We start from the raw sequence: 14146 nt of genomic DNA, 5'->3' as shown, positions 1-14146 counted from the left end.
AGCACAGCAACAACATGACTTGGCCACAGGTAAACAAGGAAAAGCGTCACAGACAAACAAAAGCTAAGTGGTCTTTAACATACGAAAAAGAGACATGCTAGGCACAGGTGCCAAAGACCCAACATTGGGAGTAATTCATGTCTACTGTTAGGTGTGCTTTTCCAGGGGTGTAAGATTTCCCTGTAACTCCATTTTCTGCATACAAAGAAAAATAGTATTTATGAAACTTTCCAGGCTAACTTTAAATTTCATCAAACAGGACGATATATTTATTGGTTCTATAGGATATGATGCTTGCAGTGTAAATAAGAGCCTGAAAAATTTTACTTTGACATTAGATATTTTTGTTTTTTTTTAAAGAATATTTATTTGACATGCAGGATCTTCATTGTGACATGCAAGATCTTTCACTGCAGTGCATGGACTCTCTAGTTGTGGAACACAGCTTAATTGCTCCTCAGACATGTGGGATCTTAGTTTTCTGATCAGAGATAAAACCTGTGTCCCCTGCATAGCAAGGCAGATTCTCAATCACTGGGCTACCAGGGAAAACCATATTTTTCTTTTTTTCATTTCATCTTCTCTCACGTTCAATTAACTCAACACCTTAGATCACAAATTTCTAAAATTCTATACAAAAAACAAGGAAATAATCATAAATGTGCTCAAAAACATACCTATATGATGTTTACTGATGATCTATTTAAAATACTGAAGTATTCAAAATATCCAATAATAGAGATTAGAAAGATAATGTGCAGCTATGTAACAGAAGATTACAAAGTTATTAAAAGTCATCTCATAGAATATTTTATGACATGGAACTGTTTGCATTAAGTGAAAATAAAAGGTTAAAACACAGATTGTGAATATTAGCCCATTTTATGAAAAAGTACTAATTGTGCATAAAAAGACTAGCTGTACGTATATCCCATATGTAGAGTGTCGGGTGTCCCAGGTGCCACTAGTGGTAAAGAACTCACCTGGCAATGCAAGAGACATGAGAGACATGGGTTCAATCCCTGGGTCGGGAAGATCCCTAAAAGGAGGAAATGGCTACCCACTCCAGTAGTCTTGTCTGGAGAATCTCACGGACAGAGGAACCTGGCAGGTCTACAGTCCATACGGTCGCATAGACTCAGACATGACTGAAATGATTTAGCACATGCACGCACGCATGTACAGTGCTATCTCCGTGTGACTTGGGTGTTTGGATTAAAGGTGATGTATTGGGATTTTCTTTTCTCATTTTCATTTAAAACATTTTCTATGATAAGCCTAGGTTTCTTTATTTTTTTGGAATAAGAAAAATATAACTTAATAATGTCAACTTGAGTGGACTTGCTATTAAAGTCACCCAGACAATTTTCAAGGTTTATTTTTCTATACTGATAATTCTCCAATTTTCTCATCTGTTTTCCTGAATCTATCCTCTGAATATTCAAATGAAGTATGAAAATAGCTATTTTTTAAATCACTATTTGTAATGTTTATGTCATCCCCAATAATCATGAAATTCTATTTCAGTCTACATGGAAACTTCATTTTTTTTTAAACACATGTCAAAGATTTTATTCAACTTGTTGATTAATCACTAAATCAATCAGATGACAAGGCAAATTCACCAGGATTTTGAGGAAGCTTCATATTTTTAAACTTTACTTCTAATATTTCTAGACCCTTTCTTAATTATTCTTTGCATTGTGACATCTAATTTAGAATAATACACCAATTATTTGGGGAATATGTATTGTAATACATAAATATACAGTAATAATAGTAGCCACTTTCTGGCCTACACTACATGACAGGTACGGTGTTAAGTACCTTGTGTAATGTAAGAAATCACAAAAGCACTTTGAAAACCCTGTACTTTAAAGACAAAAGAAAACAACAAATGACTTGATGATCATCTTTTTTTCTACATGTTTTATTCACCTTTAATCAACATGAAATGATCTAGAAAATTTCCCCTGAAACAGCCAGATGTCTACTATTCAATGTGGTCATAAAAGAAGATGCTGGCAGTGGCCACAGAATGCCAAAAAAGAATGAAATATGAAAAATTCAGGGTATCTTTTAGATGTTTTGGAAGATGAGGCTGAATTCCATCAAAGTGGTTTTCCAGTGTTCTCTTTTCCTTTCCTGAGGATGATGCTACGTAGGAAAAGCTAGCAACAAGATTCAGAAATCATGTTTCACGCCATGCACAAGACTAGAATAACCCTCTCACCTCTTTCTTTACTTCTTCTTCATCTTCCAGTGTCAAAGCAGCCAGTTGTTTTGCTCTCTGCTCCATCAGATTCACATATCGGATTGGATTTGACAAAGCTTCAATCACGTCTAGATAGGAAAGAGACATTTTAGATTGATGGTCCTGGAGATTATCCACCATCCATTAATCTATCCATCCATCCCTCCATCCATCCATCCAATCACCCATCCATCCTTGTATTTGTTCATCATCTCTCTACTCGTCCATCCATTTACTGATTCACCATCCATCTTCCATCTTTCCATCCAGCCAACACTTTGGAAATGGACAAGAGTCCACTGGCTGAACCTCAGGAAGAGAGAACTCAAAGGTCATCTCTGAGTCAAACTGGACAAGCTCCAACTCAGGATGTGTCAGTGCTCCAAATTTTTAAGTTTTATTTGAGCATTTCATCCAGTTCAGCAATGGCCCACAAATTTGTCCTGTTTCCCACACTGGTGATTCACAGGGGAGACATTTCACATAAAAAGGCTGCTTTACAGACTGTTGAAACCACCCAATGATTTGGCAGTATGGGTATCATTTGAACGTGATGCTGTCTAGCTGATAACTAGATAACTGTCTAACTCTAGTGAGTTATGGCTGCCGTCTGCAGATTGGACACAAGCTCCAAGACTGCCATAGTCTCCACCACTTCCCAGGGTCTCCCACCCAGGTCACTTGGGACCACAAGCATTTAAATGTATGATTCCAGGCTGACATCATCATAAGTTAATTTCTATATTTGAAGATTTCACTCACAGAAAGGGTCAGGATTCTAAAACTGGCTGAAGGCAAATTCATTGCACAGACCTACATAGACTGTGTAGTATCAGATAGCATTGATTAGAAAGTACTGAACTCATGAAAATAATATTACCAATGGATAAAAGTGCTCAATAATTTATTGAGATTTAAACTAAAACTTATTCACAAAGGTTTAATGAATTTACTTCTAAACATGCATACAAACATAGAGGTGATTCTGAGGTCACACTCTCTTGCCTTTGTTTAACCCAGTTTTCTTTCCACTGAGTCACAAAAATATGGATGACCCCAGATGGAGATATCCTTTCGAGCTAGGTGGTTTACCTGCATATGTGTCTGGGACGTAGTCTTTCACCTCTATGTAGACAAAGAGTGCTGGCAGCATCAGAGGCTGGTTCCTCTCGTTCCTCAGACAGATGTAGTGATAGCCTGGGGGGTGATATGATACCGTGCATCACCATTTCTTATAACGCGAAACATCTATTCGATCGAAGTGTTTATTTCGGGTGACTCTGGATGACCAACAGATTATTTCTACCTCATTTTAATCATGTAGTCTTGAGTGATAGGGTATTATTTTTCTCATCAAACAGGAAAATAATGTTGACTCTGATTTTTTTTCCCTCTTTCCAACCATCTTTTTCCCCACAAGAGAGAATTTGAAGCCATGTGTCATAGATTGAAATTAACAGTCCAAATTTGTGCTCTGTATATGATTTCTCGGTTTGGGGGTTAGCCTGTTTGGACAATGGGATGTTAATGACGTGTACAAACAGGCTTCGCATGCACTTGCAGATACAGGCATGCATCCCGCTGGGCTGCCGTGAGATGCCTGTGAGTGCAACTGCTTCTTCACCTGGAGCCCCTGAGTGGGCAGGTGTGGGAAGCCCATAGCCTCAAGCACAGCTGCACAGCCAAACCTCACCAAGCCCTACTACTCCACAGACCTGTGAGCACGAAGATGAAACACATTTTATAAGCCTCTTAATTTTCAGGTAGTTTGTTACACATAATATCTGGCAAGAGTTGACTGGTCTGGTAGTCATAGCACATCACAAAAACATAATATTGCCATATTTAAATATATAATCTTATAATCCTTTTTACAGAGCAAAACACCAATACAACAAATAGCTTCCTACATCATTCTTTAACAATCTTACAGGGCAGTGATGATTTTCTTCACAACTTTGATAAAAAGTTTCCCACAATGCTATCCATACCTGGCCGAATAGCTTGTACTGGCAAGATTCGGTGACCAATAAATTTACCACCTTCTTCGTAAACTGCTATCCTCAGACAGGCTAGAGAAGGAAGAACCACCTATAGGACATTAAGAATACACGTAGTTACAAGAAGGCGTGACTTCCAGAAACAATTAGAAAGGTATTATTCAAATAGGCCCTACTTTTCCAAATCCAAGTAGAAGTTTCTGCTGAACAAATGGATAAAAAGTTAAGTTACTTCTCTATAATTTAGACTTTCAAAAAGAGAAGGATTACCAGAGAGATGGCTTCATCTGTGTTTTATCACCTTTTCAAAATGAGGAATCTGTTCAACAAATAAACCATTTTCTTTTGACATGAACATTCTTAAGGCAGAGGTGACAAAAGTTCTATGCTTAAATACTGTGAGTTAATGGTTTAATCACAGTTTGAGCATTCACTATTATATTTTCAAAGCAAACTACCTTTGTACTTTGGAGCAAAAATTATAAAGTAGCTTTCAAGGATAGCTTTCAAAATGAGATTGCTTATTTGTAAATTTCCAAATTAACCATAAGTAATTGCTTACTTTTTTTTCTCTCAGTGTAAAACATCTGGGGTACATATGCAGCTATACTATATCAACATGTCAAGACCATGAGGCCAATTATATCTTAAATATGTATTTCTTTGGAACATAAGAAAACTAACATTTATTGACTACTTTTAATGGGTTACATATTTTCTAAATGTTTTCAGTATATTAGGAAATACTCATATAAGAATGCTATGAAGTAGACAGTACTACTAGATCCAATTAACATAAGGAAAAAAAAGCTGGAGTGCAGAGATCTTTACCACAGATAAGATAGCTATTTGCAGAAGACTACCTTTGCAGATATTTTGGCCAGATAAAAGCAAAGGGTATGTTAAGAGTGCACTCTACTTTCAATAGAAAGCACTTACTGTCTTCCTTTTTGTGTAAACCATGTGTGAAAAAGATCTGTTTTTTGGTGAAAGCAGAGGGAAAGACAAGTCAAATGTAAAAGGTATTAACTCTATCAGATAGAATCCGGACAAGTTACAAAGACCAACGCCAGTGGTTGGAGATTCTAGGGAGTTTAATAACTGCTATGCTTTTTAAAGGAAGCATGGACTTCCTTTCTCTTGGCTACCATATTAGTCCCTATTTACCACTCTACTTCATTCGAATTATAGTGAAGACATACCATTTATCACTTGTATTATGAGAGGCTATGAGTTAAAATTACATGCTATTCTGGTCTTCCAAATGAGGTATCCTAGAATTAATTGGGAGAAGGCAGTGGCACCCCACTCCAGTACTCTTGCCTGGAAAATCTCATGGATGGAGGAGCCTGGTGGGCTGCAGTCCATCGGGTTGCTAAGAGTCAGACACAACTGAAGTGACTTAGCAGAAGAATTAATTGATTCACAATTATGAAAAATCCAAACAAGCAATTCACAGAAATCTTAAATAGTTTTCAAGATAGTTTTGAAAATGCTATTGTATTATTAATGTGTAAATTCCCAAATGAAATAATAAGTAATTCCTCCTTTTCATTTGTTTTACAGTATAAAACACCTGAAAGTGAAAGTGAAGTCGCTCAGTTGTGTCTGACTCTTTGCGAACGCATGGACTGTAGCCCACCAGGCTCCTCCATCCATGGGTTCTCCAGGCAAGAATACTGGAGTGGGTTGCCATTTCCTTTTCCAGGGGATCTTCCCAACCCAGGGACTGACCCCGCATCTCCCGCATTGTAGGCAGATGCTTTACCCTCTGAGCCAACATGGAAGTCATAAAACACCTAAAAGATGCATTAACATCTGACATGAAGGACACAAGACCAACCTTTTTGAATACAATGGGTTCTTCTTCCCAGATGGGATTTACAGCATTTCCTTGTGATGTTTTGGTCTTAAATGCCTTCCTCCTTGTGTCCACAGGCAAACCAAACATATCCACTTCCACATAAGTCCCGACTTTCTTATCAGACAGAAACTGACCTGAAATAATCTAGAAAGTTTTTTAAATTAAAAAAAAAAACCTCTTAAAAATGAATAAAAATTATATAAGAGAAAACTTTAGGGAGAGACAAATGCTAATGATGAATGCTGAGCCATAATCAAAGTGAAACAGAAACAACAGTACAAATATTATTTCTTTTCTGGTTAAAGAATTGGTAGAATAATGAAAATGCCAGGGTTAGGAGTTAATTAATAAGACAAAGTTGTATAGGATGAAATACATGAACAAGCATGAAGAGTTTGATGAGATTATGGCTTTTATATTTGAGAGATACTATCTATTAAAAGTTAAAAATTGATTTTTAGAGCCAACTGAATATAAAGATTTTTCTAATACTTAAAAACTTTATAAGAGAAAAAAATTCTCATTTTAGCATGATTGTTCAGTTCAGTTCAGTTCAGTCACTCAGTTGTGTCTGACTCTTTGTGACACCATGGACTGCAGCATGACAGGCCTCACTATCTATCACCAACTCCCAGAGTTTACTCAAATTCACATCCATTGAGTCAGTGATGCCATCCAACCATCTCATCCTCTGTCATCCCTTTCTCCTCCCACCTTCAATCTTTCCCAGCACCAGGGTCTTTTCAAATGACTCAGGTCTTCACATCAGGTGGCTAAAGTATTGGCATTTCAGCTTCAACCTCAGTCATTCAACATGAGTTCAGACCACCTAACCTGCCTCTTGAGAAATCTGTATGCAGGTCAGGAAGCAACAGTTAGAACTGGACATGGAACAACAGACTGGTTCCAAATAGGAAAAGGAGTATGTCAAGGCTGTATATTGTCACCCTGCTTATTTAACGTATATGCAGAGTACATCATGAGAAACGCTGGGCTGGATGAAGCACAAGCTGGAATCAAGATTGCTGGGAGACATACCAATAACCTCAGATATGTAGATGACAACACCCTTATGGCAGAAAGTGAAGAGGAACTAAAGAGCCTCTTGATGAAAGTGAAAGAGGAGAGTGAAAAAGTTGGCTTAAAACTCAACATTCAGAAAACAAAGATCAGGGCATCTGCTCCCATTACTTCATGGCAAATAGATGGGGAACCAGTGGAAACAGTGGCAGACTTTATTTTGGGGGTTCCAAAATGAAAATTAAAGTGAAAATTAAATGAAATTAAAAGACACTTACTCCTTGGAAGAAAAGTTATGACCAACCTAGACAGCATATTGAAAAGCAGAGACATTACTTTTCCAACAAAGGTCCGTCTAGTCAAAGCGATGGTTTTTCCAGTGGTCATGTATGGATGTGAGAGTTGGACTATAAATAAAGCTGAGCGCCGAAGAATTGATGCTTTTGAACTGTGGTGTTGGAGAAGACTCTTGCGAGTCACTTGGACTGCAAGGAGATCCAACCAGTCCATCCTAAAGGAAATCAGTCCTGAATATTCATTGGAAGGACTGATGTTGAAGCATGATTGTAGATGAAATTAAAAAGTTGCTTCAGAGTACGAATTTAACTCAAAGCATAATAGAAAGTCTAGCATTAAAGAAAACTTCTTGTTCATAAAATTCAACTTGATAGAGTAGTCATAATACCATGCTACTCCAATTCTCAAAGTTGTTACACTTTAATAAAAAGCCACAATAATGATAAAAATACTAAAAACAAATACCAACTTTAAACTATTAAACTCAATTTATTATCACTCCTAACCACACTGGTTAACCATCCACATGATTGTGGTATCCTCTGCCTAGTTATAAAGCTAATGATATAGCTATAAAGCTAATAACTGTGCAATTAAATGAGATTTTAAAACTACACGTGAATAATTTTCAGAATCTGAGGGGTTCTCGGATGTTATAAAAGTTAGTGGAGACAGACATGATGTCCTTCTGCTTTAACAACAGAGAGGGAAACGTGGAAAGCAAGTGTTGGTGGAACGGACTCAGTGATTTGTGTTATCTGATTGACAAAGCTTCACTTTCTGAGCTCCAGTCAGTGAAAGGAGACAGAATCACCAAGATGATGGCTGGGCCAGAAACGGCCACAATGGCAGCCTGGGGGTGGCCATGGAGACGGGGGAGGCCAAAGGCAGCTGCACGCTGATGTGGCCAGAGATGCCGTGCAAGTTAGAAAGTTATGAGGAAGAGGCTGTTTGCATTAACCCCGGGAAAACGCATTTCTCCTGAATCCTGGTCTCTGTGCCTGAGTGCCTGAGACCTGCAATTAACCATCTCTTTGTTTCCTTTGAGGTTCTACATGAGAACTACTTAGCAGACATTTTATAGCATGTTTGAAACTTCAAGTTAAGTGAATCATGCTGGGAATTCAGATGCATCAAAGATGGTGTGTGCTTAAGATTTTTTTTTTAACGAATATATTGTTTTAAATTTTTGGTTTTCCTTTTGTTATCTTTGTCTGCCCAGCATGTGGATCTTAGTTCCCCACCCAGTGATTGAACCCGCTCCCCCTGCATTGGCAGTGTGGAGTCTTAACCACTGGACCCCCAGGGTAGTGACAACATGCTTAAGATTTTGATTAAAACAGACTTCTTAACTAAACTAATAACACTGAGCCTCAGTGTTCTCATCAGTAAAATAGGATCATGGAACACCACCAGAGCTCAGAAGTCCATTCCAGCATTATAAAGTCTATGTCAGGGGATCAAAACAAAGGCAGTACTGGGCTGATGTGAGCTGCATTTTGGCCCCAGCCATCATGGTGAAGGCAGGATTCTACTGCAGGGTCTCTGAGGCATTATGGCCTGTCCATTCAGAGGACACTGACATCTCTAGAGCAGTGTCTCCACTTTGGACTTGGGCAGCAGTGTATACCCGTCTGGGACTCAACTGTTTTCCCCAGTTTCTCTATGTGATTGTTATAAGCACTTACACAGTAGAATTTTCAAGAAAGAATAAACAACAGAGCAAACATATAAAATGAGATGAATCAGCAAACAAGGACAAAAGATTATTTTGATAAAATATTACTATCAGTTTGACCTGACTACAACTACAGTTGACAAAAATTCTAAAATAGCTTTTTATCTGTGAGTGATGCTTGAGTTTATCTTAATCAAACTTGACAGGCATTAAACATCCTTTGCTGAAAACAATTTCCTAAACTAAATATAATCTTGAAGCTCTAATTCTGCCAACTCCACTTGGCAGATATATGGGGTGAAATAATTTCAAATGATATCATTGAGAGACACTCCAGTACAACTTTATTTTTAATCTCTGGTGTAAATGACATAAATTTTAAAGTAAAAATGGGTTCAACAAGCTTAGAATAGATATAAATTAGTGAAATTGTTGTCGTTATTGTTCAGTCACTAAGTCATATCTCTTTGCAACCTCATGGACTATATAGAGTACTTTTTTTACACAGTTTTTTATATGCTTTTGGTTTAGGGTCAACTGGAAAATTACATTTATGCTTTATTAAAAAGGTTTCTTAGTGCTGCAATTATCCAGTTAAACAGAAAAGAAATGGAACTTTTAAAAAGTAAATGAAACTTAGCTACAACAAACAATGGCTTATAGGGTTCATATAAAAGGTTTTTTATAAAAACAATTTCCCATTTATAGTATTAAAAATATTTTCTCACAGTTAAAAAAATACCTTGTATCTCCTGTAAAATAAATTTCAAAGACTGCAGAAATCATTTGCAATTAATTTTTTGAGGGTCAGATGTATGTTTAATGATATGATTCTTATATTTAAGCCACCAGGGAAGCCCTTAATATCATTACTCATTATATGTTATAAATTCCTGAATACTCTGAGAGATTTTCAAAAGACATGCTATGTTAACTGGAGAACTTTTATTCAATCTTTAATAATTTATTGAGAGAATGCCTTTATTTTCTCTAATTTTGTTCATTATGGCTATTTTTCTAAAACTAACGGTGGGAGGGAAGACCAGATTTCTCCAATATGAATCACTAATTTTTGTGGTTTTGACTTTCCTGGTGGCTCAGACAGTAAAAAATCCACCTGCAATGCAGAAGATCTGGGTTTGATCCCTGTGCCGGGAAGATCCCCTGGAGAAGGGAATTCCCCTCTCCATATTCTTGCCTGGAGAAACCCATAAACAGAGGAGCCTAGCAGACTACAGTCCATGGGTTTGCAAAGAGGTGGACACGACTGAGTGTCCACACACACACAAATTTCGTGGTACATTTCTCTGTAGAATCTTTGCACCAAAAGAAAGGACTAGCCATGGTGAATCTCAGCAACTTGCTTCACTGATTTTGGATCTGATTTTTAGCCCATTAAAAAATGGGGCATCTTGTGCATATAGCTTTTGAAAACTTTTAATATGAATTCAGTCTTTAAATTAAATTAAAAAAATATACAAAGGAAGTGAAGACTTTACTGGGAAGTAAACACTTACTGACTAAACTACTTTACACAAAATAGGTGCTGTTGAAGACTTTTGCTGGGTACAGTTGTGTGATGGGGTGAACATACCTTAACAGATAAAGTGTTGGCCACTATGCCATCCACGATGCCTTCTGTGAATGGATCAAAGTGCTTGTCAGGTCTCCTCATGAACTCCGGCTTCAGCCTGTAGCCACTCTTGCCATTGTATTCATACATCCCCATGTTTATCTGCATAGCCAGGTCTGTGTATAAAAGACACAAACCTTACTGGGACTGTATTTACATTTGCAGCAAGAACGTAAGATTGTATTATAGTACATTTCTTCTCCCTCTTTAAGAAAAAAGACTTAATCATTATAGAAACTTAGGAAACCCAGACAAGAAAAAAAAACACAACTGAGCTGTCATCTCCAAATCAAGAGGTAAACCACTGCCAACAGGTTGGTGTAGATTCTGTTTTTCTATCTAAAATATATTCATATATTTGAATATATAAAATGTATGTAGTATGTCCATTTTATTAAATATTCATCTGCTTTAATTTTAACAACTGTATAAAACATTTTTGAATAGATATACCTGAATACACAGACTATACCAGGCCCCACTCTGGACATATTTATGTCTCTTCCAAACTTTTATCATTTATATATAATGTTTTGATTTTACCACACTGTTGTGGTGAAATCTTTGAAGACATCATTAATGCTTAGGAGTGAATTTTCTAGGTCAGAAAATATGTTTGTTGGAAAAGCCCTTTGATAATTCTTACTAAGATGCTCTTCAGAAAGTTTAAAACTCCAATCCATGTTTTTGAGGATGGATTTCTTCATACATAATCAACAGTAGATACTATAATTCTTTTTTTAATTTATAGGAGAAAGATTTTCTTAAAAATTTTTTTATTTGTTTGATTACTTACTACCAATAACTAATCACCCATTGACTTGATTCTAATGGACAAAGATTCCTGGTCAAAGTGTGCGAAGACTTGATCAATGTAGGAAATAAATGTCTACATTATTTGCAATTGCTAGAGCTAAACAAACAAGCTTTAAAGTCATAATGAATTTGAGAAGCTATCAATTTGTTCCAGATTGTCTGAGTTACAACTCATCTCTACTTAGATAGGCAGTAAAGAAGTGATAATAGAATTATTTCAAAGTTTCATGTAACAAATCGCTTTTAGAGCAGGGAAAAATAAGTGAATTTTTATCTATGATTTTATAAGTTATTATGACTATGATACCAAAATTGGATAAACTACCAAACTTATGCTTGAAAAAAATTAACTTCAAAAGCCTAAAAATTAATTGTCAAGTCATATTTTCTAAAAAAACAATACATAAGCAAGTAGAATTTTTCTCAGGAACAAAAGGACACTTACATATTAGAGATATACTAATAAAATTTATGACATTTGTCACAAAGAAGAAATGACCATATGATCATCCCAATAGATGTCAAAGAGACATTTAATAATATTCAACATAAATTCCTAAAACCAGTGTTGTCATTTAGGCCAAGTGTAGATTCCTTTTGTGTGTAAAAGACTGTCTCAAAGTCACAGCCAGCATCTACTCATTGGCATCATGATGTGACATTTTCATTAGTGTCAAGATGAAGTGCCCAATCTTAATACTATTAGTTAATATTATTTTAGAACAGTTAGTCCAAAGCAAAGAAACACTGAACAGTAAGAGAAAAGGAGAATTTCCTCTCCCACATATTAAGCCATATTATGAAACATCATAATAATAACAAAGTTATTGGCTCCAGGCAGGTGAAAAATTTATTAATGGAGACTTACAAACTGAAAGAATGGACCCAGATTAACAATGAAAAAGGCAACCTCTCATAGAAAAGACTGATCTCTTACCAATATTATACATGAAAATTAAATCTGTGTGGATGATAGGGTTAAATTACATGTGAAAAAGAAATTATGAAAGAAATAGAAGTAAGCCTGGATTGATTCTCAGATGTGGAGCTTGTAAGTGTAAGGGTAAACTAAGATTCCATAAAATAAAACATTAATCAATTCGATCTCATCTCTTCCACAAAATAAGACAACACGACTTTTATGTAAAAAGTACTGTTATAAATGAACAGAAAAATTGACAGCAGTCCTGAATAAAAGCAGAAATGCAAAAATAAAAATCATATCATTCCATCATAGGGGATTGCAATGCAGAAGTAGGAAGTCAAGAAATACCTGGAGGAACAGGCAAGTTTGGCTTTGGAGTACAGAACGAAGCAGGGCAAAGGCTAACAGAGTTCTGCCAAGAGAACGCACTGGTCATAGCAACACCCTCTTCCAACAACACAGGAGGACTCCACACACAGACATCACTAGATGGTCAATACAGAAATCAGATTGATTATATTATTTGCAGCCAAAGATGGAGAAGCTCTATACAGTCAGCAAAAACAAGGCCTGGAGCTGACTGGGGCTCAGATCATCAGTTCCTTATTGCAAAATTCAGACTTAAATTTAAAAGTGTAGGGAAAATCATGAGGCCATTCAGGTATGACCTAAATCAAATCCCTTATGGTTATACAGTGGAGGGGAATCAATAGATTCAAGGGATCAGATCTGGTAGACAGAGTGCCTGAAGAACTATGGACAGGAGTTCCCAACACTATACAGGGGGCAGTGACTAAAACCATCCCAAAGAAAAAGAAGTGCAACAAGGCAAAGTGGTTGTCTAGCAGGCTTTACACACAGCTGAGGAAAGAAGTGAAGCAAAAGACAGAGGAGAAAGGAAAAGATAAACCCAACTGAAAGGAGAGTTCCAGACAAGCAAGGAGAGATGAGAAGGCCTTCTTAAATGAAGTATGCAAAGAAGCAGAGGAAAACACTAGAATGAGTAAGACTAGAGATCTCTCTAAGAAAATTGGAAATATCAAGGGAATATTTCATGCAAGGATGGGCACAATAAAGGACAGAAATGGTAAGGACCTAAAAGAATCAGAAGAGATTAAGAAGAGGTGCCAAGAATATACAGAACTGTACAAAACAGGTCTTAATGACCCAGAAAACCATGATATTGTGATCACTCACCTTGAGCCAGATATCCTAGAGTGTGAAGTCAAGTGGGCCTTAGGAAGCATTACTATGAACAAAGCTAGTGGTGGTAAAAGCATCGGTAAGCTATTTCAAATTCTAAAAAGGATGCGGTAAAGTTCTGTACTCAATCTGTCAACAAATATGGAAACTCAGCAGTGGCCAGAGGACTGGAAAAGGTCAGCTTTCATTCCAATCCCAAAGAAAGGCAATGCCAAAGAATGCTCAAACTACTGGACTATTGTGCTCATTTCACGTGCTAGTCAGTTTACGGTCAAAATCCTTCAGGCTAGGCTTCAGCAGTATGTGAACTGAGAACTTCCAGATGTACCAGCTGAGTTTAGAAAAGGTAGAGGAACCAGAGATCAAACTGTCAACATTCATTGGATCATAGAGAAAGCAAGGGAATTCCAGAAAAACATCTACTTCTGCTTCATTGACTATGCTGAAGCCTTAGAC

The 14146-nt window shown here is 36.8% G+C and overlaps 1 protein-coding gene across 4 annotated transcripts in view; it reads right to left on the bottom strand.

Annotated features, from left to right (window-relative positions):
• PLCB1 (phospholipase C beta 1) overlaps positions 1-14146 on the bottom strand; it is an 830993-nt gene that overhangs the window by 140655 nt on the left and 676192 nt on the right. For all 4 annotated transcript variants that reach the window (XM_065920849.1, XM_065920850.1, XM_065920853.1 and 1 more), the window contains exons 19-23: positions 10708-10862; positions 6098-6262; positions 4246-4345; positions 3347-3451; positions 2234-2343 (exon numbers count right to left, since the gene is read on the bottom strand). In XM_065920849.1, the coding sequence (XP_065776921.1) occupies positions 2234-2343; positions 3347-3451; positions 4246-4345; positions 6098-6262; positions 10708-10862 (635 nt within the window). The remainder of the gene's footprint in view (positions 1-2233; positions 2344-3346; positions 3452-4245; positions 4346-6097; positions 6263-10707; positions 10863-14146) is intronic.

This window comes from Muntiacus reevesi, chromosome 2, assembly GCF_963930625.1.
Source record: "Muntiacus reevesi chromosome 2, mMunRee1.1, whole genome shotgun sequence".
NCBI classification, from domain to species: Eukaryota; Metazoa; Chordata; class Mammalia; order Artiodactyla; family Cervidae; genus Muntiacus; species Muntiacus reevesi.
This window is presented reverse-complemented; position numbering and strand designations above follow the sequence as displayed.